Source organism: Triturus cristatus, chromosome 8, assembly GCF_964204655.1.
Source record: "Triturus cristatus chromosome 8, aTriCri1.1, whole genome shotgun sequence".
NCBI classification, from domain to species: Eukaryota; Metazoa; Chordata; class Amphibia; order Caudata; family Salamandridae; genus Triturus; species Triturus cristatus.
The window spans coordinates 351609187-351633049 of record NC_140591.1 but is presented as its reverse complement, the minus strand read 5'-3'; the positions used below and the strand labels follow the sequence as shown (position 1 = coordinate 351633049).

General features: G+C 46.0%; 1 protein-coding gene across 1 annotated transcript in view; it reads right to left on the bottom strand.

Annotated features, from left to right (window-relative positions):
* RXFP2 (relaxin family peptide receptor 2) overlaps window positions 1–23863 on the bottom strand; it is a 1146426-nt gene that overhangs the window by 274386 nt on the left and 848177 nt on the right. The window contains exon 8 of the mRNA XM_085621667.1: window positions 5746–5817. Within this exon, the coding sequence (XP_085477793.1) occupies window positions 5746–5817 (72 nt within the window). The remainder of the gene's footprint in view (window positions 1–5745; window positions 5818–23863) is intronic.

Genomic DNA, 23863 nt, shown 5'->3' with positions numbered 1-23863 from the left:
TCTTGTTTTCTTAAGCACAAAGTTGCAGGGTAGGCTCCCGGTAAAGGTATAAAGCGGCGGGGTGGGCTCCCGATAGCAAAATAAGCAGGAATGCGGGGTGGGCACCCGCCAAAGTTTTCAGAATGTGGGGTAGTATCCCGCTCTTGTATTTAACAAAAAAAATTGCAGGCAACGCGGGGTAGGCTCCCTCTGTCATTAAAAAGGTGTCCACATGCGGGGTGGGCTCCCGCTACTTTCAGGAGCGAACGGGGGGAATCCCACATGCCGGGATTCCCTCTCACCACGTTGGCAGCACAGCGCTGCAGGTCAACAGCTCCCCTTATTTAAAACTGCAGGCAGAGAGCAAAGTCCTCTGGGGCTGGAGTCCAATTGTAGCACCCACGAGGCGCTAGGAAATAGGCACAGGCTGGGCAAAGGTCAGCAGGCAGTAGGGCAGCTCAGCCTAACGAAGTAGCAGTTTCTAAGAACAGTCAAACTTAGCAAGGTGGCAATCCTCCCGGCTCAGCAGCCTTTACTCCAGCAGGGTCTTTTCCTGGGTCCTGTAGAAGGCAGAGGGGCAGAGTTGGGCACAGGGGCCAGCACGCAGGGTTCCACGGCGGTTCCTCCTGGCAGAGTGTCCCCTCCAAGTCAGCACACGCACAACGCACCACATGGGCTCACAGCCCCTGTATTTACACACCTCCCTGCCCTGCGTCTGGAAGGGGGTAGAAGCTTCTGGAAGGGTCCAGGGGTAGGGATTTCTGGAAGGGTCTTGGAAGTTCCAGGCCCAACTGGCACTGGAAGGGGTGTTAGTAGGGGGCGGAGCTAGCACTGTACAGGACAGGCACAGACCTATTCAGGGACAGGGGATCCCTCCGCCTACTGCTCCAGTTGCAGTCCTCCCACTCAGCCTGGCCCTGCCTCCCTGGAGCCACCCACTCCTCACCAGCCCCGGTCACTTCTAGAAACAGACATGCAGGCAGGCACACAGCACACAGAAATGCCAACTTCTAATAGTGACATTCCTAAAATAGTAAAAGCAAATCTGCGCACACCATTGCGCAGCATTTGTCATTTCCATTCCACACATACCAAACATGCCATATTTATTTAGTTTTATTTAGGAGTTATCCATAAGGGGGGAGTTCCCAATGTTAGCCTATGGAGGGCAGAGAGCACACACACTTTACACTGAACTACAGTGCTAAAGTGCCCAGAGTCCTAAAACCACCAACACCATGTCAGCAACATTGCAGGGATGACCCTGCAAAAAGAGCCAAGTATTGTATTGTATAAACTTTTGTATAGCGCAGCTAGCACCCAACGGGTATCCTGGTGCTTGGAGACCATGATGACGTGTAACAGCAGAACGGCTGAGCTACTAATCAGGAGTATTGCTACCTGTTCCTGGCAAATAGCCAGGTCTTAAGGTTCTTCCTGAAATCCAGCAGGGAATCAGCTTGTCTAAGGTTTTGGGGGATCTCATTCCAGAGACATGCTGCTGCTGTGCCAAAAGCCCTACCTCCCATCCTGGCCAGCTTTACTCTAGCGATAGACACCAGGCTTTGGCTAGTAGACCGGAGGAGTCTTTTGGGCTCGTACCAGGAGAATCTCTCTTGCAGGGGTAGTGGACCTGTATTATGTAGTGCTCTGTAAACCATACACAGAGACTTAAAGCTGATTCTGTCTTTGATGGGCAGCCAGTGAAGGTCGCTCAGCGCCAGGGCAGCGGAGGAGCCACGCTGTCTTTTAAGAGCTAGTTTGGCTGCCATAGATTGGACTCTTTGCAACCCCTGCATGATGTATTGAGGAGCGCCCAAATACAGGGAGTTGCAATAGTCCAGCCTACTCAGGATTATGCTTCGAACCACCAGGGGTCTAGCCTTGCTGTGTAGTAGGGGAAGAATTTGCCGAAGAGCTCTCATCAGGGCAAAGCAAATGCCGATAGTTTTGTTAGCCTGGGATTGCATCTGAAGGTCCTCATCCACCATAACCCCCAGATTGCGGACCATTTTTGCTGCCACTATGGGATCATCCTCTGGCCTAAGCCTGAGTTCGCCCACCAAGGGTTTAGGCACTTTGGCTGCAGAACAATACAACAGCTCTGTCTTCCCACCATTAAACTGTAAGGAGTTGGCCTTCAACCAGTCTGAGACCCGACCCATACATGCCTGAAAGGTGCTCATAGGCAGTGCATGCTTCCCTTCAATGGAAAAACAGCAGTTGGATATCATCGGCATAATTGACCACATCGATCCCATAAGATTTTATAATAGGGATCAGAGGGCCTAGGTAAACATTAAAGAGGATTGGCCTGATTGCCGAGCCCTGGGGCACTCCATAGCAGACCGGGGACCAGGGGGAGGCAAATGGCGCCATTGTAACCGCCTGTTGTCGATTTGACAAATAGGATTGTAGCCATTTCAGGCCACTGCCCTTCACCCCCAGTCTCTCCAACCTCGCTACCAGTACCGCATGGCTAACCGTGTCGAATGCGGCCGACATATCCAGTAACACCAACACCGAGGAGTCCCCGTTGTCGGCTCGCATTCTGAGTTTATCCAGCACAGTTGTCAAAGCGGTTTCCGTCCCATGCCAAGGCCGAAATCCAAACTGGTCCCTGTCCAGGAGATGGTTTTCTTCCAGGTAACATGACAAGAACTTGCTAACCACCTTTTCCAGAATCTTGATAGGAAACGGCAAAAGGGATATGGGTCGAAAGTTGGCTGGTATTGTTGGATCCAGAGACGGCTTCTTCAGCAGAGGGGTGACTACTACCTGTTTCCAACCCTCTGGGACTGCTCCTTCATTCAGGGATAGGCAGCATATTTGACGCAGCCATGGGAATAGATCAGGGCCATACTCCTTCCAGATCTTATGATGGAGAGGGTCAAGGGGCGATACGGAGGATCTCTCCTGGGTAGTACTATCAAAAAGATCTTCAGTAAGGGGTTGGAAGTACTCGAGAGATATATCAGTTCTGACTTCCTCATCGGTCAACACGGTACCAGTGGTCGAACCCCCCACAATTTTAGCAACCTTGTCATCGAAGAAAGTGGCAACTTCGTCACGAAGTTTTTGTGATGCCTGAACTCTGTTAGCCAGGCACCTGGGGTTACAGAGGTCCCTCACAATATTGAAGAGAGCCTTTGTGCCATTGGGTTCCTATAGAATAGAGCTGGCATAGAATTGTGATTTGGCCCCCCTAATGGCCTGCTTATATTGTGCTTGTGCTGATTTTGAAGCTTTTTTATCTATTTCTGTCGGCGAGCAGAGCGTAGCGATCTCAGCTCCTCGCTGAACCAAGGGGCCGAGGGTATTCTTCTGACCTTAAGCTCTTTCCTGGGGACACATCCGTCAAGGATATTGTTAACAACGTTACTATATCTATTATAGTTCTCATCTACTGACTCATCCGGATTGAACAGAGTCTGTTTAGAGAAGAGGGAAACTGGGCTCTCTTTTGAAAGTTTCGCCCAGTCTCTCCCCCACCGGTAGGTAGTTTGGTCTTTCCTAACCAATGTGGTCCTAGGTATAGTTATCCTAAAATGTATGAGAAAGTGATAGGTCCAGCTTAAAGGTGATATGTTAAGCACTTCTGACTCAGACTGATTGGCAAAGACAAGATCGAGCGTATGCCCTCCCTGGTGGGTTGGCTCTTGAATAAGCTGGTGTAGGCCAAGATTCTTCACAGGTCCAACATTCCTACAGTAATGATTCTTGCACAAATCCTTACTACTACCTCAGTTTGTGTTTGAATAACCGCTTTTTCCTGTTCATTCAAGACCAGGATTTTTATCCTGTTCCTTTCAGCAAGAACACTGGGCCTCATTCTCAAAATGCTGTTGTAAATGCTCACATGGCTGTGCAGAACTATCCATGTACATAATTTGCAGTTGTTCAAGTATTCATAGATAGTTAATTCTGATCCAGACTGACATTATGCATATTATAACATGCCTAGATATACATATCGTATTCACACAAGAAGGTGATTCATGGAATTTTATCTATCCCTAGCAGTATATGTTGTGTGCATTTCGCTAAAAAGCACAATAAGACAGTTAGAAGATAACACATGTGCAAAGTATTTTTGTTTCACATTTACTTCACATAGATTAAATTATATTCTCACAAATGGCACCCCTTTCTTCACATGCCCAGCGAAACATGCACATATTCTTGCATTTTTCTACACTATCTGTAACAGCCATTGCACATGTGGGTGGAAGTCAGGTGCTCATACAAGGTTAGTAAATGTCTGCATATTGTTCTGTGAATAGACATTGTTGGTGATCATGCATGACATGGAAACATGTATAGGATCAAAAGCAAAAACATCCTTTCAGCCACACACCCTACACAGTGTAGCGTACCACCCATGTAGGCAAACACTTCAGTGCACCGCAAAGTGGTAGTGTTGGGAGGTGGTTTAATAGTAAGGTCAGGTAGGTACCTACACTTAGTAATAACACCACAATCACAAATAAGGTCCAGTTAAGTCCTCAATAAATGAATCTTTGCTCAACCCTTGGTAACTTGGGTGAGAGCAGACAGGCTTAAATTAGGAGACAGGTTACTTCACACCTCATTAAGGCAGCTTGGCTCAGCCTGTCAAAGGCTGGCCAATCAGAAGAGGCTGCTACACGGCTGATTTTAGGTAAGTGCAGGAAAGCAGTTCTAAATCCAACATTAGCAAGTTGCTGGATTTATCGTAAGTTTTATTTTTATACTTTAAAGTATTATTTTAGCTCACTCCCATCATAAGATAGACTTAGTTAAATAAAGCCTTTTCATGTTATCCTATGGAGCTAATGTACTACAATAGGGGGAAATGAAATTGACAGTTTTCCGCTCACCATATTAAACATTGTTTATGATGTGTCTGTTATTACTAGAATGCACACTATTTTTGGGGCACCTAGGGTGGACCTTGATGGGAAAATAAGGTAGTTTAAGTACTTTTAATTCCAAAGTCGAATTTGGACATTCGCACCACAGCAGTGCACATATAAGTGCATTAAATCCACTGGGCCTTTAAACCTACATGCCCTTCCACATACTAGGGACTTACAGGTGGGTTGTCACTAGCAATTGCAATTACACTTAATTACCATTCACCTTTTAAACAGAGCACTGGCCCAGGCCTGATTAGCAGCGCCCAGGGCACAACCCGAGTCAGAAAGCACCAGTATCAGTCAAAAATGGGAGCAAATAGCCCTGTTTTCTCACAGATAGTAAGTGCTACATAAAAGTTGCAATTCAATTCAATTTCGCTAATGTGTGACGTTTGGCTTAATTTGCAATGTTTGTGCCTGGTCACTCCTCAAATGCTCTCCTATGAGCGGCCCCTTAGAAAAATTTGTGTCAGTTTAGAGAAAGTCATAAATTATGCAAACACTGATTAAACCTTCAAATATCTAAAAGAGCTTAGTGGATTTCAAGAACATTGCATTTCATTTTTTCTGCTCTGGCCATATGTCACATTTGCACACTGAAAACATTGGTATTCACCCACACCTGTGCTTGTTTTTTGTATTGACATAATGCTACTCTATATATTTAGTATGACGGTTTAATTTATGTATTTTAGGGTGCCTATAAAGCACAGCTATTATTCCAGAGGGGTCTCTTGCCAGTTATGTGAATGTGTCTTGTCTAAAATTACCATAATGCACTGGAACTAAATTGATTTATAATACGCATACTCAACATACTTCACATTCAGTAATGATTTGGCATCTCAAAACGTTGGTTATTACTTACAGGAAAAATAAATTCTTTAGTCCAGTGAACAGTTCATGTGAAATAGCCATAATTGGGTTTTCATCAAGGATTCTGCCAAGACATAAAATCAATAGTATTAGATGTTATTGGCTCAGTCTCTGAGGCACACGGACAGAATCTTAAAAAAATCATTTAAGTAGAAGTCAGAGGAACAGTTCATTTTGCATATTCTATGGAGACAAACAGAAATTCACGCTTGCTGCAGTTGGCTTATCAGAAAAAGCAATACTTTGATAGTATACTAAACAGCAGACACAGCAGGATTCCCCAGCTACATTTGATAAACATCATTTCCCTGATTCTCCTTCCTTCTTCTAGCAGTTCATAAGGTGAGTTGCACCTCAAGAAACATGCACTGTGATGCCTTCTACAATTCGCATCATCAACAAGTACACCCAAAGTTTCTTCCCTTTCCTGTTATCTGGGTCATCTGCTCCACAGCAATGTTTAAAGTGGCGACCTACCAGTACTGAATCAGAAAGTAAATTTAGCAGATCTGCTAGACTCTTAGGGCTGAGCCTTGCAAAAAAATGTGCAGCAGAACAGTAAACAAACACACAGTGCATACAAGGATGGGCACCTTCAATTCCTGCCCTAGTCATTCATTTCCATTGTTTATCTGTGAGGCAGATTTTAGGACATGCAGAAGTTACAAAAAGCTGCACTTTATCAACAGTGTCAGGGTAGTAAATCAGCTCACCAGGAGCCTGGTGTGAGTTCAGCCAGTTTCTGAGTCCCCGTCTCATCAAATGATTGGCTGGGCTTTTCATATGGTCAGCCAATGAGAGTAGGAACATGGATCCTGTGGCCCAGTCGTATTTCGTGGCCATTTTTCGTGCTATACTGGCTACCCCAGCTACTGGCCTTTCCATGAAATATTGTGTTTGTACTGCCTACCCGATTATAGTGGCCAATCAGTTACATACTGACAAGCATTCTTTGTGACAAGCTGACTATACCTCCATAATTATGACCCCTCAGTGCTATATTTGTGTAAATTTCTAGCAAGAAGCTAACTATACCTGCATTACACCTGTCCATGAAATACTGTGGACATTATTGGCAACATGCTGGCTATCTCTGCAATACCGGCACACAACACTGAATATTTGTGGCTATTTCTTTCGACATGTTCATTACCCTTAAATAACAACAGCACATCCCAGACATATTGTGAATATTCGTGACTACATGCTTTAATGTGCGCCTTCAGTGACATTTTGTGGACATTTGTGGTTTTATGCTGCCCATACCTGCAATTTAATGCTGAATCTATACATCTTGTGAGCACTTTTGATGGCATGCTGGCTACCCCTACATAATAGTTGCTTAGGGCCGGAGTGGCCTTAGCGGGCATCAGGCGTTTTCCCCGGAGGCTGGAAGGGTGGGGGCGAGCTTTGAAACAGTGAACAGTGGGACCGGTTTGTTACTGGGGGCCAGTTTTGCAGCAAACAAGTGTTTTCAGCTTCCCGGGGTAGGCACTGCTTCCCCAGGGGCCAGACAGCCATCCCCAACCGCCCCCCCCAGACTGGTCTGAGAAAATTGCCAGGGCAGCCTTCGGTTCCCAGTCCGGACTTGCAGTTGCCCATCCATAACAACTTGTCGACATTCTTAGCTACATGCTGGTTATCCCTGCAGTGTAGTCGCATAATTGTGTTCAGTCTTGAAGAATCTCTAGCTATCCCTCACTGCACTGGCATCTCATCAAATGGCATATTTGTGGACTTTCTTGGTGACATGTGAGATACAGGGTTATACGTGCATCTTAACCCATCTTTGTCACAGAGCCACAGTAGAAACGACTAGATCAGCAACACAAAACCGTACATATATGGCTTCCCTTATCATCAACATCCTTAATATTGTCCCATGGTGCCAGAAACAACCTGATGGCAGGCTAATGCACCCTTAAATGTGAAACAATGAGCATAGTGTTTAAATTGTAGAATTCAGATGGGGCAACAGTACTACGTTCACTTTTCCTGTCCCTAAACCTAGTTCTGAATAAATACACAGTAAACACAAGACCATCTACTAACGATCCTGTGGAATGCCTTGAAAGAGAAGACACTATTCTATGACAGAGTTAGACTACTACAGCTTGATCATAGATTGATTCACAAAGGTAACTTATGCTTTTGAGTAATTTACACTTTTGAGTATGTGTCTATTGACAAAATCCAAGTGTACGTACGTGACTACTACTAAAAAAAAATAGGAGTAAGTTCAGCACCTTATATTGTCAACCACTGATACTGCAACACCATCCCATATTATTATTATTATTTCAGCTTATAAAGTGCTTGGCTAATCCAGACGGGTTTCCCGGCACTAAGAATAGGTAGAAATGTCTTCTCACGCCTTAAAACAACCAGTTCTTCAGGTTCTTACGAAATGCCTGCAAAGAAATGCAATGTCTTAAGAATTCTGGGAGGGTGTTCCACAGTTTTGGGCCAAAATGTGTAAGGGAGCTACCACCCCCATGCACACCAGATGGATTCTGAGCATGATGCATAGAGCCTGGTTACCTTATTTCAACATCCAACTGGGATGATAAGGTAACTCCAGATCCTGGATATAGCATGGGCCAAATCCAGCTCTGGACTCAAGAATAAAGCATAAGGCTTTAAATTGAATTCTCTTTTCAATTTTACGCCTGTGGATCTCGAGGAGAAGATACGAGACAAGAGCATGTTTCGGGAATCGATACAGGAGTCTAGCCATAGAGCTTTGCACAACCTGCAGAGGCAAATAGATGCCTTGTCAATTTCTATGTAGAAAATGTTACCCTAACCTACGTCGGAACAAATAACTGTTCACCCAGGCAGAGACTAAGCTCAGGCCCAGAATGAGGATGCTTGGGTTGGGCCCCATAGAAGACAGGGAAAAGATGATTTACGTGTCCCATTGAAAATATTGGAAAGAGGGAATTAAAATAAAACTCTATAGGAAATAATGTTAAATTAATTTATTTAAAATTGTAAAAAATATAAATACATTTCTTACACATATATAAAAATAGTACATAGTTAAAATGTAATTTTAAAATATTGAATACCCTACTTTGGATTTAAAAAATAACGTAACAATTATTTGTATTAAAAATATAACTTCATTAATTTGAATTAATTATAATGTTTATTTTAATAAATACTTTTTTCTTTAGGACAGAATTTATTTTCAATTTAAAATTGAGAAAAAAACATTTCCATTAAACAAATATTACTTTCAAGATTATGTTAATAGTGCTGTAGCATTTATTTTGTTCTACATTTAACATGAATATATAAATGTATATTTTATATTTAATATAAAAATATTAAGTATGCCTTGTGTGATTAATTTTCTAAATGCTTAATGCTTGGGCACTTTGGTACACATTGTGGGTGAAATCTCCAGAGGTTTCTTTTGTTGGTGCTAAATTGCACTTCCTGAAATGGAAAATTATATTATCACAGTAGGTAGTTATAGGTTTGACCAAAGTTTCCGTAGGAAAAGCATTTTTTCTTTTGCCAATAACTTTGGGGGCGGTTGACGAATCTATATGAAATTTTCAAAAAGCTTCCCCTTTGTGGTTCAGCTGCTGTATTGTAGGTTTCGCGGCGATCCGTCAAGCGGGCACTGAGCAAAAAAGGTGGTCCCTAAGCGTATTTTCCCCATGTTATCTATATGGGGATTTTTCATTTTTTAACACAACTACAGCCCGAACTGCTGAATGGAATTACACCAAATTTGGCAGAAAGCTAGATGTTTGCCCAGAAAACGTGCTTTCGCGATTTGATGTAAATCTGTTCTGTTGTTTCAGAGATATTTACGTTTACAAAATATAGATATCTGGTAGCCCAACAGCCTACTGAAACCCTACTGAAATTTGATTGGCAGCCAACACTTCAACCAGGAAGTGTTGGCAGCCATCTTGGGACACGGTTGAAAAAGAAAAAGGGGCAGGGGAGAAACACCCTGACCCCCAGGGCCAAAAAAACATTTTTTTCGGTGGGATCCATGGATCTGGACGAAAAACACACAAAAAATGAAGCGCGGTCTCCTGCGCTTTGGTATTAATTGGCCTCTGGCTGGGCCAGGTCCTGGGGGCAGTAGACAAATAAAGGAGGGGGGCGCACCAGCTCCTCCTTCTGTGGCTAATTATGCCCTGGGGACCACCACCTCCCTGAGGCTTCATTCACATAATAGTGCAGGGGTTGACCTTGTGGCAACCCCGCGTCCTGGGGAACTCCACCTCCACATGGCAGAATGTTAATTTTAATGTGGGGGGCCCGTCTGGCCCCTTGCAGCCCTGGGGACCACCACCTACTTGGGGCAAAAGAAAGCATTAGTGTGGGGAGGGCTGCATGCTCCCCACTGCCCGAGAGACCACCACCTCCCTGGGGCTTCACTGACAGAATAGTACAGAGTTTGCCCTCACGGCTACCCTGGGGACCGCAATCTCCCCAGGGCAAAATGTTAATTTCAATGCGGGGGCCCATCCTGCCATCCCACAACCCTGGGAACTGTCACCTCCCTGGGGTGAAAAAAAACATTAAAGCGTGGGTAGGGGCGCCACCTCCCCGGGGAAACACTTTAAAATGAAATCAGGGACCACCACCTCCCTAGAGCTAAATTAACATTGGAGCCCTAGATGTCCCTGAGGACCACCACCCCTGTGATTGGCTCCTGCAATGTCCTAGGGCGCCCATTCCCAGTAAATTGCTGTTTGCTATGGCTTGGCAGGAGCACCATTACCGCCAAGCCAAAGCAAACATAGCTCTGCTTTGTGCAAGTGAGAGAATAAAAAAATGCCCTTGCTTGCATGAAGTAGAGCAGAATTGCTTTTGGACAGAGGGAGCTGCAAGTTCGCAGCTCCGTCTGTCCAAATGCAATGCCAGCTTCTGCAGGACACGGGGTGCCGGCATTGGACCGCAAGAGCCTTCAAGCTCCCCCCACGGTCCCCATCAAAGTGTCTGTCTGTCTGGGTGGGACCAGGGCACCCAGACAAGTGGCCGGGCCCCGGGGGATGTGGTACCTGGGGCTGGAATTGGCCCAGGAGGGGGGCTACGTGGCTCCTCCCCATTTCATAAAAGACTGGCCCTGGAGGATGGGGTCCCCAGGTCTGAAATAGGCCCAGGAAAGGTAGGGCTCTTAAAAGATATAATCTTTTAAGCGCTCTAGCCATAATTTCTATAAGAAAAAGAACCCCCTCATTTTGTTAATTTCTAAAGAAAATGCTTTCGTTATTAACGTGCTGAATCCATTATAATGACTTCAGGTGTGCCACACTTTTGTAATAGTACAGAACGTTAGCATTCTAGTTGTTCATTAGATTCACTATTGGGTGTGAGGGAGCAGGGGCACAGAGTCGAACAATTGAGGGCTAGGGGGAGAGGGCAGGAGCAGATGCAGCAAGTTAACCACACCACACAGTTGGGAGGCGCAGTGGTAGAAGCATCGACCACACAGGGCAGGCTGGAGGGGCAGTGCCAGAACAACAGACCATGGAGGGCAGAACCAAAGGGGTGGATGGACAGCAAAACAACCATCCAGTACAGGAGAGAGAGGCTGTGGCAGCACAACGAACCATGGAAGGTAAGTTAGGGCATTCAATGGCAGTACAATAGAACATGGAGAGAAAAAAGAAGGGGACAGGGGCATGAACACGGACAACGGAGGGCAGGGTGGAGGGAGGCAACAGCAGCAAGCTGACCATGTAGGACATGCAGGAGGGGCAGTGTCAGCACAACAGACCTTGGAGGGTTGGAGGGAGGGAGTCGGGGCAAGAACTTATCCATGCACAGGACAGGCAGGAGGGTCAGTGGCAGCACAAGAGACCATGTAGTGCAGACAGGAAGTGGATTGGCAGCACATTGAATCTAGAAGGGCAGGAGGGAGGGGCAGCACTAGTGCTTAATTTGTAAAATAATAAGTGCCGGGGCTCCCGTCGGGTGGCCACTGCAGCTAGCACCACACATTGCCCCTGCCAGCTGCCAATGACAGTGAAAACACATCTACTAACCATCATACTCTTACAAGGGCGACAGTTCATACTAACGCGGGCCCCCAAAGCTATAAGAATGGCGTGCAGCAGTTCTTTGTTCATTTGCTTTATGGGAATACTGTTTGTTGCATAGTACTTAGCGACTACATTGTGGGACTTCATAGCACTTTAAAAGCTACTCGGTGGTGCTCATTTAATTGACTTCAAAATTAAGACGTAGAACGAAAGAATCTCATGTTGTGTTCAAATCTTTGCTACTGGGCACTAACCCACTGAGCTATATTATGGGGGTTCTAGCTTGAAATTTAAGGCAGTGTAGAAGTGCAAGCGTCTTAATTATTTCAGATGGGTAGCTGCCAGTGTGAGTGAAGAAGACCCCGTACTTAATAGAGTGTCTGTGGGGTTGAATTATTGAAAAGTGAGCTTTAACTGTGCGGGGGAGACCTGTGGGAGTAAGAGGAGCGGTGCATGTGAGGCAAAGAGGCTGTGGAGAGAAATGGGGCTGTGCATATAGGAAGTGAAGACCGGTTAATCTTTGTTTTTATGAAGAGATGGGATCAACCATCCAAACCAAATGAAGATGTATTTGCATGATAAATGGACTAGGAGGTGAAGGACAGTGGGCTTGAGGAGAGTGCAGTGAGGCACTGAAGAGGTTAACGCACTTGTTGGCCAAAGGGGCATAGAGAGGAAAGTCGGACATTCACTTCCATACAGAGGTGTGTACCAATGCCCATGGATAGTGGCAAGCTGTCTAAATACCAGAGCGGCCGCATGCAGTCCTTTCAAACCAGGAAGGGCTTCAATGAGGCTTCAGATTCGCTAACGAGCCCTGGCGGTGCACTGTGGAGATGGTGATTTTATAGCACAGCACTGGGCCCAGAGGAATTATTGAACAAGAGGACCATGGTAATGTGGATTTCATTCTTAGAACCAGAGAAGGCATGTTGGGCTAAGCTGAAGGATACCCAGGCCACGCCTACACAACCACTCACAGGAAGAAAAATGTTTAACGGCCCATGCAGACCACAATTTAATACTAATTTTCCGATAAACATTTTTCTTCCTGTGAGTAGCTGTGTAGGCGTGGCCTGTGCATTGCTTTGTCCAGGGGCCTATAATTCTGTTAAAATGGTCTGCATGCTCCAGTGCATTAGGGGCTGAGTGCTCCCTGCCTTGGGTATACATTTTTCAAATTTTGTTTTAATGAGACTCCCAATATGGATTTTGCTCTGTAACTCATTGGGAGAATATGAGCAATAAGTAGCCATGTAGCATAATGCATTCGTATCGCACCTGTTTATATAGGTCTTCTCTGCAAGGAAACATTTAGTCATTAACTATTTATGTATTGTTTTCCGTAGCGCCATTTCCACCACGTCCAGGTTTCAGAGCGCTGTATATTGCATTGTGATACAAAAGCAAACATGTGATGAATGTATGAATGTTAATATTAATATTGAGTAAAGCGATCAGGACCATAAACCAGTGCGGACGGGTCAGGAGTATGAGAAATGAGGAAAAGGGACATTTAACAATAAGTTTAGATAAGTACAGCTAAACATCGATTATTCCCTAGTTTACTGATTTTAGAACGTCTACCGCCATGATGCCTTCAGGCAAACGTGTGCAATTATAGTAAATTAATCAAGTTCATAGATGACATAAAAACATGACGAGTGATTTCTGTTGCAAAAGAGAATAAAAACACACTAGATGGGATATCATATATAGAAATATATACAGGTAGGTAAAGTTACATGTTGCAGAAAGAGTTACTGTCCCCAACACGCATCTTACCAGCATGGCTTCTGCCTGACTGCAGCAGGGACCGGGCTGCCCCATATTAGCAAACTGAATCGAGACACCATATTCGCAGACTACACATTACTGAGACTGCCTTTTCGTTTGAATTTACCCGAGGCCTGCTGCGCAACACGCTGCTTCCGTTTTCTGTCTTCGGCGAGCGATTTGTGCTGAGGCTGCGCAGTATGCTGGGGCAGGCCGAGGGCGAAAACAGTGGTCAGACTCGGGTCTTAGACTTGATGATTTGCAAAGGAGGGACGGGCGGATTCATAACCTATTTTCGAGGCGTCATTGGTAGCACTACTGTGATTGATTGTAGTGACCGGTAAGCTGAGGCAAGGGACCCAGGTGCCGATTTCTGACAGTGTGTCTCTTGATAGGTTGGGCGTCCGCAGCGTCCAATTTGAAATATTTTAAGCACAGTCACGTTCGATATCAGCTCGGCGCCGCCACCGAGAAGAACCATGTGAACTCAGTGAGCGCTGAGCAGGCAGCAACTAATATCGCACGTAGACCTGGCCCTGACAAATAAGTGCCGGTGCTGAGCACCGGAAAGCACCGGCACAAATTAAGCACTGGACAGCACTGACCACAAAGGGTAGACAGGAGCACAATGGACCATGTAGGGCAGGCAGGAATGGCAGTGACAGCACAGCAGACCATGGAGGGTGCTGGGGTCTGCACATGGACATCAGAGGGCAGCTTGGAGAGGGGCAGGAGTAGCAAGGTGACCATGCGGGGCAGGCAGGAGGGGAAGTAGAAGCCCAACACACTTTGGAGGGCAGTAGCGTGGGCGAAGGACCACACACAGGCAATCGAGGGAAGGTGGGAGGGGCTATGGGCACAGTCAGCAAGCAGATCATGCAGGGCAGGTGGGAGGGGCAGTGGCAGCACATCTGTCCACACATGGCAGGCTGGATGGTTAATGGCAGCACAATGGACCATGGAGGGCAGATGAGAAGGGCAGTGGCAACACAATGTACTGTGGAGGTAAGGAAGGAGGGGGAAAAGGCCCAGACCTGGACAACAGAAAACGGCTGGAAGGGACAGAGACAGGAAGCTGATCACACAGGCTGGATGGGAGGGTCGATGATAGCACAACAGACCATGGAGGGCAAGTGGGACAGCGCAGGGGCCCGCACATGGACAACAGAAGGCAGTGGAAAGAGGGGCCAGACAGGAGCAGCAAGCTGACCATGCAGAGCAGATGGATGCAAAGTAGATGGGAGGGGGAGTGAAAACAAAACACACCATGGAGGGCAGCATTGGCGAATAAGGTCACACACAGACAGTGGAGGGAAGGTGAGAGGGTCAAAGGCAGCACAACAGACCACACTGGGCAAGAAGGAAGGGGAGGTTACATGCACAAAGGACCATGGAGAGCAGATGGGAGGGACTTGGACTGGACTCTGACAACAGAGGACAGGCGGAAGGGGCACAGGCAGTACAACAAACCATGCAGGGCAGGTAGGAGGGGGAGTGCAGCACAACAGACCTTTAAGGGCAGGAGGGAGGAATAGTACAATAAACCATAGAGGGTAGGAGGAAGGGGATGGGTCACAGACTCAGGAAGGGGCAAAGACAGGGGCAACAAGCTGAACATACTAAGAGGTGGGCGAGGCAGTGGCAAAATAATGGACCAGGCAGGAGTGTCAGTAGCACCTCCATGCAACATGGAGGCCAAGTGGTAGGGGCATGCACATAGACATCAGAGGACAGGGGGAGGCAGGGTAGAGGCAGCAAACTAAGCACAGAGGCCAAGGGGGAGGGAAGTGGCAGGGGCATAGACATGGACAATGGAGGGCAGAGGGTAGGGACGGCAAGATAACCATAGAGGACAAGTGGGACAGGCAGTGACAGCATATTGACTTATCCAGGGCAGGAGGGAAGGGACAGAGACATGAATTTGGACAACAGAGGACATGAAGGAGGTGGGTAGGGGCAGAAATCTAACCATGTAGGTCAGGCAAGAAGGGCAGTCACAGCGCAATGGCCACACACAGCTGGAGGAAGGGTACTGGGGCATGGTCTAGGACAGTGGGCAGGAAGGAGGAGCCAAGGGCAACAAGCTGACTTTGAAGGAAAGCCCTGCTTTGTCAGGGTCAGCACAATGGACCACAGGGAGACGGAGGTGAGAGGAGGCCGGGGCACGCACATGGAGAACAAAGGGCAGGGTGGAGGGGGCAGGAGCAGAGGCAGTAAGCTTACCATGAAGGGCAGGTAGGAGAGGCTGAGGGCATGCAGATGGAGAACAGAGGATAGGCAGGAAGGGGATAAGGATGGCAGATATCAAGGGCTACAGGCATGAGGATTGGTATCAGAGGGTAGGCAGGAGCAGCCAGCTGACCACAGACATGCAGGTGGGGGCAGTAACATGCAGATTGAGAGCAAAGGCCAAGCAGGAGGAGAGAAGGGGCACCAAGCTGACTACATGGGTCATGCTGCAGTGGCTTGACCTTGTCAATCCCCTGATGCGAATGGCTGAAAGCTGTTTTCAGTGGAGGTTTTGGCTGAAAACCACGAACAAAACAAGGTTAAATAGATGTTATAGTCAGGTCTGATAATATGATCTTCCGTAACATTAAAAAAAAACAGAAAAGAACCATTATAGTTAGGTATGGTAATAAGATCTAGAAATTCACTAATTATAATTCAGTGACCTAACTATAACTTTTGCCCCCATTATGTACTGCTTACGACCCCTCAAATTACATCACTCATGACATGGTAAATGATATCATTGATAACATCACTGATATCGCAAATCATGCACCATTTGCAGTAAAAACTTACAGTGAATGCAAGAGAGCAGCAGAACGTGAGCAGCTGTTATCCTCTGTGGTTTTGTTTAAAAGTGTCCTCTTGGTAAAAACTGATGCAAGGATGCATTTTTCTCTAAAACATAGCATAAAATGGTTGAATTGCACTTCAAATAATTACACATCATTTTGCACAATCCTATAAAAGCAAATTATGTGAAGTTCCTACACCCCTGCTTGAGGGCATCTAAAATTCCGTGGCTGAAGGAGGAGTTGATGATGTTGAAGAGGAGTACCAGGGTATTTCCATGTAGTGATTTGATGATGGATGAGAGGAGGATGTCATTTTTGTTGCATATGGGGTTTTGAAGGAAAAGAGGATGTCTGTTTCGTGTTGGTGGCGGAGAAGAAGTGTTAGATGGAGTTGCATTAGTTGACTGATTGTGGGAATTCCGGTCTGGGAGAGGACTGATGTTTGAAGGCTTCAAAGACACGGGACGCGCTCAGCAATTCATAATATATAGTTTCATATGTGTCAAAGCAGGTGTGTGACTTATACATATATGCATGATACATGTGGAAAAATATATTGTACGAACACTTTTCCATTGCTGGAGTCCGTACCATATGTGCCCAGTCCAGTCAATGGCAGGAAAGGGAGGAAAGGTCTTACCTGGATTTCAGAGATGGCTGGGTCGTCTTCTTCATGGTCAAGTTTCTGCTGCGAAGGGGGGACCTGGATGAAGGGTCCCATATCGAAGACTGAAGAAAAAAGAAGGAAATGGGAAAGTTTTCACCCCATTTCCTTTGTTTCCGCCGACTCGAAGCAGGCGGTCTCCCAGAAGCAGTTGGCTCAACAGAAAGTTACTTTGTCATTTGGATGGTGAAATCATTTTCTGTAATTTCCTCTGGTAGATGCTTGACCCATGCCACCGTTGGGGTGCTTGACGTATGGCTGGAGGTGGTGGCGGTACCTCGGTGTTCGTTTGTTCTGCAAACCTCCAAAATCATAATACGGAAGGCAGACTGCCAACTAGGCAGTGGGGTTTTGGACACTGGTTCTCATACCGCTAAACTCGTAATTAGGTTCTAAGTGTGTGTATATTATACATTGAGAAAGGCTGCTGTGTCAGTCGAAACGCTTCTCTCCAGTCGCTGGGTCGGAGGAGACCCTATGGAATAAAAAAGCCTTAACCCAGCAGCCCTCTTGTGCGTGCTCTCTTCCTTGTGGAGGAGGGGTTGTTTGAATATATATATCCATAGGAAGAGCATTTTTTGTTTTGCTTATAACTTTGGCGCCGTTTGATGAATCTTCATGAAATTTTCCAAACTAATTATTTGTTCATATCAGCTCCTATGTGGGAAGATTGGGGGTGATTCACCAAGGGGGGCCGAGTAAAAGGGGGGGTCCCAAAACATGTTTTCTCCATGTTAATTTCCATAGGAAACTTTAGACAAGGCTACAGGTCGAACGGAATTGCCCCAAATTTGGCAGGGAGAAGGGTCTTGGTCTAGAAAGCACGCTTTTGTTTATTTGGTGTAAATCCATTCAGTAGTTTTGGAGAAATATTGAAACTTACAGATATCGATATTTGGGAATTCTGCCATCTGATTGGCTGAGGCGTTACGATCACGAGCTTGCTGCTTATTGGTTGTGAGCGCTGCGAGCGGTTGCAACTAGGAAGTGTTGGTCGCCATTTTATGATTCCATTGAAGCGAGAAAGGGGGGGAAAAGGGCGAAAAGAGTAGGAAACAGGAGGATAGGAGCACTGTAACCTCTGTGGGGGAGTGAGAAGCGAAGTAGTCACACCTACCGGTCTGAAAGTGCGGTGTTGCTCAGAGTGACATGGTGCGGAGATGAGATGGTGCTACAGTCGGGTATGAAATCTAGAGCCTAAACCGGGAGGTCATTGCTGTAAAGTGATGTGCTCCGGTGTTTGTGGGAAGCGAACTACTGAGCTCTACCGTGCGTTTATACTATACCGGAAGTGGGAAGCGAAGTACTACGCCTACCGGTGTGAAGACTTGGGGATCAAGCCGAGCTGATTGCTGTAAAGTGATGGGCTGTGGACGCTGTAGCATACTGGCCACTGTAGTATAACTGTAAGTAGTGTTAGTATGCGTTTCTAATATACAGGGAGTGGGAAGCGAACTACTCACCCCTACTGGTCTGAAGACTCAGGGATTAAATCGTGAGCTCATTGCTGTAAAGTGATGTGCTCTGTGTACTATTTCAATGTAAGTCATAGTACAATGTTAGTATGTAATGATACTATAATGTAAGTATGTAATGTTAGAATGTAGGGCTGGCATGAGGGGAATCTTGGAGAGTTTGTACACGGTGCTGGAGAAGACGGATGTCTTGGTGTCTGGTCCTGTTGGTGGCTGTTTAAGCTGTCTTCTTTTCCTGCAATAAATTAACTTATTGGATCCACTGCTGTCTTCCTGTTCACTACATAAATTTGGCGACGAGCGGGAGAAGGTGAAAAGAAGGCAGCACTCGCCAAGATTTTGCGCTTGCTTGTGGTGTGCTGAAGACCCGTTTTCTTGGTGAATCTGTTTCTACTCATCCCAGGGTCGTGTGCTGAAGACCTGTATTCTTGGTGAATCTGTTTCTACTCATCCCAGGGTTGTCGGCTGATCGAACTATGTGATCCTACCTCTGGTAGGATTTATATTTTTTTATTTTGGGCTTCCTCTGCCTCTTCACTACACTCTGGTTGCTGTACCACATGTGTGCAAGTAGTGTTAGTATGCGTTTATACTAATTCTGTAGTTAGGCATTAAACAAAGCATCATGGTCCCATGGAGCGCCACCTCCCAGGCGCAGGTCATACAATGTCCCGGGGTGTGCAAGCGCGGGACATTTATGTTTGCTATTACAGGGCGGGAGCATTGCTTGTACCCTGTGATAGTAAATTCTTGTTTGCCTCGTTGAAGCGAGAGGAGGAAAACCTCGTATTGTTTCAATAAAGCGGAACCGGATGGTAAAAATGGAGAAAAAAAGAAATGAAGCGGGGTCTCACCCATTCACTTAAATGAGCACACTGGTGGGTAATGTTCCGGGGCCAATCCAATTGTTATATTGCGGGGTCTCTGCAGCACTGGGGGTCTTAATCTCACATGTAAATTAGGCGCGGGAGGGCACAGAGACGTTTCGCAGACTAGGGGACCGACACCTCCCCGGGTATTGTTTACGAATTGTTGGGGGGGCTTCGAGGCCAACTCAAGAAAGGGATCGCAACCTCCGGGGCTTTATTTAAATATGCAGGGTGGGCCTCGCCAGTCCTTGAAGCCCTAGGCAGTGCCCTATTGGTTCTGAATTCACACGGGCAGTACTCATGGTGCTATAAGATGATACACTCATAGAACTCTTGCCATTGTACAATTACCCAGGCTTCATTTATGTAATAGTCTGTTGGTTTATATTTGGTAGGTGCACCAGAAAATTAAACAAAACTTCCCTTACAACGTACTATCAACCGCCGATTTTCACAATAAACTAGAGACAAGTGTTGTCAGAAAAAGAAGACCCATACACTCAGTTATTTATTGGTAAAAGAAAATAACTTTTATTAACACAACACAAATAAATGGAAATGTAACTTTATTAGAACAATAGTAAAACATGAAAGACGTGGGTGGGACTCCTCCGGAAGCAGTGTACAAAACCTGCAAGACAAAAAAGAAACATAAGTATGTGTGCCATGTCTAAGAGAAAAAGAAAGGTAGTGAGAATGAACGGAGGAATGTGAGAATGGGACAGAGAGTGAGTGGGTGGAAGGGAAAAGGGGAGGGAGAGTGAAAAGAACAGAGGGAGGAGGAGACAGAGCGCCTGCCTACGGCACCCAGCCCTCACTGTTCACCTCCAGTCACCCGTGTGTCTGGGATGCTGGGGTCCGCGAGAAAGAGTGCAGTCCAGCAAGTCCTTAAAATGAAAGAGATATGAATGAGGCCAGAGATTACATTATTATCTATGGCAACATCGCTTGCCTGCACCTGTGCATCCAGGCTGCTGCACCCTAGCCCCTTTCTCCGCTCTGTGCTCAATTGCAGCTCCTGCGCGCCGAGGCTTGACTGCTCACCTGCCACAACCGGTGTGTCCAAGGACGTGCCGGTGCGAGCTCCAACTCCGGGGTGCCGCTATCAGGGTGGCCCAGCAGGTCTCCGGTCGGGGACAGTGTCTTGATACCACGGTGGAAGGAGTCAGAATGCCCAGGGCATCATCACGGGGTGAGCACCTGCACCGCCCATTTTGGCTCCACTAACCCAGTGTCTGAAAAGGGAGAAAAAATATAATGTTGGAAACGTTTTGAGGTAAATAAAGGTTTCTTTCAATGTTAATAGAGAACACCAGTTGAGTGCATCCTTCCTTCGAACTGTTAGTGGTAATCGTGGTTCAAAGAGGAGTTGGAGTGCACGAGAATACACAAGGTTAAATGTTATGCCAACGTTCACATACAAAGGAACAGAGCGCATGCTAGAAGTATAATGTGCATGTGTAATGCAGTGGCGCAAGCCTGTGTGCACAGCTCACTACAGTGCCCCAAAAGCCAACGCCACGTGTCTGTAGGGCAGCGCTGCCCGCTGGCTTAGGCCTACAGTACGGTCCAGCAGGTCCTTAAAATGAGACAGAGATGTAACTGAATGAGGTCAGAGAACACATCGGTACGCAGGGTAACATCGGTTTTTCGCAACTTTGCACACAGGTTGATGCACCCCACCCCTCCCGCAGCACTGCGTTCAACACGTGTCTGTAGGGCAGCGCTGCCCGCCGGCTCAGGCCTACAGTACGGTCCAGCAGGTCCTTATAATGAGACAGACATGTGACTGAATGAGGTCAGAGAACACATTATTAAGCAGGGCAATATCGCTTGTTTGTACCTGCGCACCCACACTGATGCACCCCAACCCTCCCGCAGAATCGCGCTCAATTGCAGCTCCTGTGCACCCAGGCCCCACTGCTCACCTGCTGTCATTGTTGTGTGTCCAAACACGACGGGCAGCAGTGTTCACAATTCAGATGCAGTGTTGATTGCGATCATGGTGTACGCCTTATGGATCCCATTATTTATTGCGCATTGTGATATGCGAGGTGGATACGGCCATATCACCTGATGCAGTGTAAAAGAACCGGGACATGTAGCGTCGTCATTATCCTATTTATACGTACGTATAAGTGGGCTGGGCTTGCGTACGCTAGACGAGCGTAGGGGTGTGAATAATAGTTCCGGGGACCTGGGCGTTGTTCAGTTCCTGCCTGGCCAAGAAGTGTACTTATGTGTGTTTCTGTTGCAGTTTTGACATCGCAGAATGCGCAATTTACATTAATGTAGCATGTACCGGGTGGGCGGCAACTATCGCTTATGAGATGCTGTTCGAAAAAATTGAATGGCCAACATCACATGTCGTTGTCAAGGTTGTGGATATGCGTAGACACTCATGTCAATGGTGTGCGGTATTATTGAAAGTGTTGCTATCGCGAAGCGCACACATGTGAATGTGCTCGGATGGAGGGAGGATCAGCAGTGTGGCTACGTCATAAATAGTGATAACATTCATTATAGTCAAGCAATGCATGCCAAACGTGAATCTGAAAGTTTCACATATGAAACGCTACTATACTGGTAAAGCCTGACAACAGAGAATGCAGCAATACAAATGTACACATTACTGTTTACTGTTTGTCACATGTGATCTAGGATGTGCACTCTGCCAGTGGCTGATGATACCCCTTCGGGCCAGCAATCCCAGGGCGAAAGGCAGCACAATAATGTGCACACACACACACCAGGGGCATCGTGTAACACACATTTGATTTTTGATGTAACGTTTGAGATGCATGGCGATCACACGTGGAAGGCTAACATACAGACCATGAATATTGATCAGGATGATCGTTGCATGTTGTGTGTAGTAGAAGATATGTGTACACAGCAAAAAAACTTTTCAAAAAAGCTCTCTAAGCAGAAGGGGTGTGTCTCATCAAATACTGTAGAGAGAATGACTAAAATGGGTGAGGTCCTCCAACTGTTACAATGGGAAATGTTATGAACTAATCAAATGCTTTTTTTAAGGTCACATGGCAATCGCGCATCGAGGGCGCAAGGATGCCGCACCCGACAAGATTTTCTGAAAATATATTTATCATAATATAAGTTTATTACAGTTAGAAATATATAAATGTTTAAAATATTTTAAATTATCGCTTGCTCTCATATACAGTTTAAAGTTATTTAGATATAGTTTTGAGACATAAAAAAAAATGACCCGGCGCGACACCATACGTCTATGACATAACACAGGGCCTGGCAGCGTGTACTCATCAGGCGCGCCCCTATACATACATGACGTAACACGTGGCTTGGTACTGCGTACCCGTCGGATACCTATGTAGCAGCTGGCGCAAAAAACTCATACGTATATGATGTTACGTGGGACACAGTGCCACGAATCCGTCGGATACGAAATGCGCATCCTTTACGAGTTTAGCAATATGGCAGATAGGATTCACGTGGTGATGGAGCTTTGCAAACTACCAGTATGGGAGTGCAGTTTTCTCCCAAAAAAAAAAGATATACATTTTTTGGGGAAGATATAAAACATTACTTAATTTTTAAAGTTAAAAAATAGAAGTATAATAGAGTTCCAAAATTTTACAAAAAAATAGAAAAAATATAGGTTTTATAAGCATTAAAATATGAAATTAACATTTAAAAAACCTTCGAAATTCACTGAAAAAACATAGGTTTTAAAGACGTTATAGTTAGGAATTAGCATTTAAAAAAACCTTTGAAATTCACTAAAAAAACATAGGTTTCAGGGACGTTATAGTTAGTTGGACATTTGACTCATATAAAACCAGAGAAATTCACCTGTTATAGTTAGTTGAGCTAACTATAACTCGCGCGCCCGCAATGCACTGCTGATGATGTCACATATTACATCACTCATGACATGGTCAGTGACATCACTGATGACATCACTGATGACATCTCAAATGACATCACTGATGACATCACTGATGACATCAACCAAGTGATAATCTGATGCACATACTGATGCCCTAATATAAACTTTGATACACCCATTCTAAAATGCAGACTACAATTTTTGAAACTATACACACAACAATGCCATATACTACATACCACTCACTGTTTCCTAGGTCTACACACACATGCAGTCACTTATACATGTAGTTACTCATCAATACAGTAGTAAAATATGCACTCATACATATGTCCGCACTCGGGCCAGAAATTCCGGCCCGGAGGCGGAGCTTCCGGCCCGGAGGCGGGGCTTCCGGCCCGGAGGCGGAGCTTCCGGCCCAGAGGTGGAGATTTTGGCCATGGCTAAATCTCCGCCACTGGCCGGAATCCCCGCCTCCGGGCCGGAAGATCCGCCTCCGGGCCGGAATTTCCAGCCCGAGTGCGGATGTAAAGTTAGTAGTCGTAAATCCATTCTGTGAATACCAAAAGTAGTAAGTGCATTCTATGAATACCAAAAGCAGTAAGTGCATTCTGTGAATACCAAAATGGTA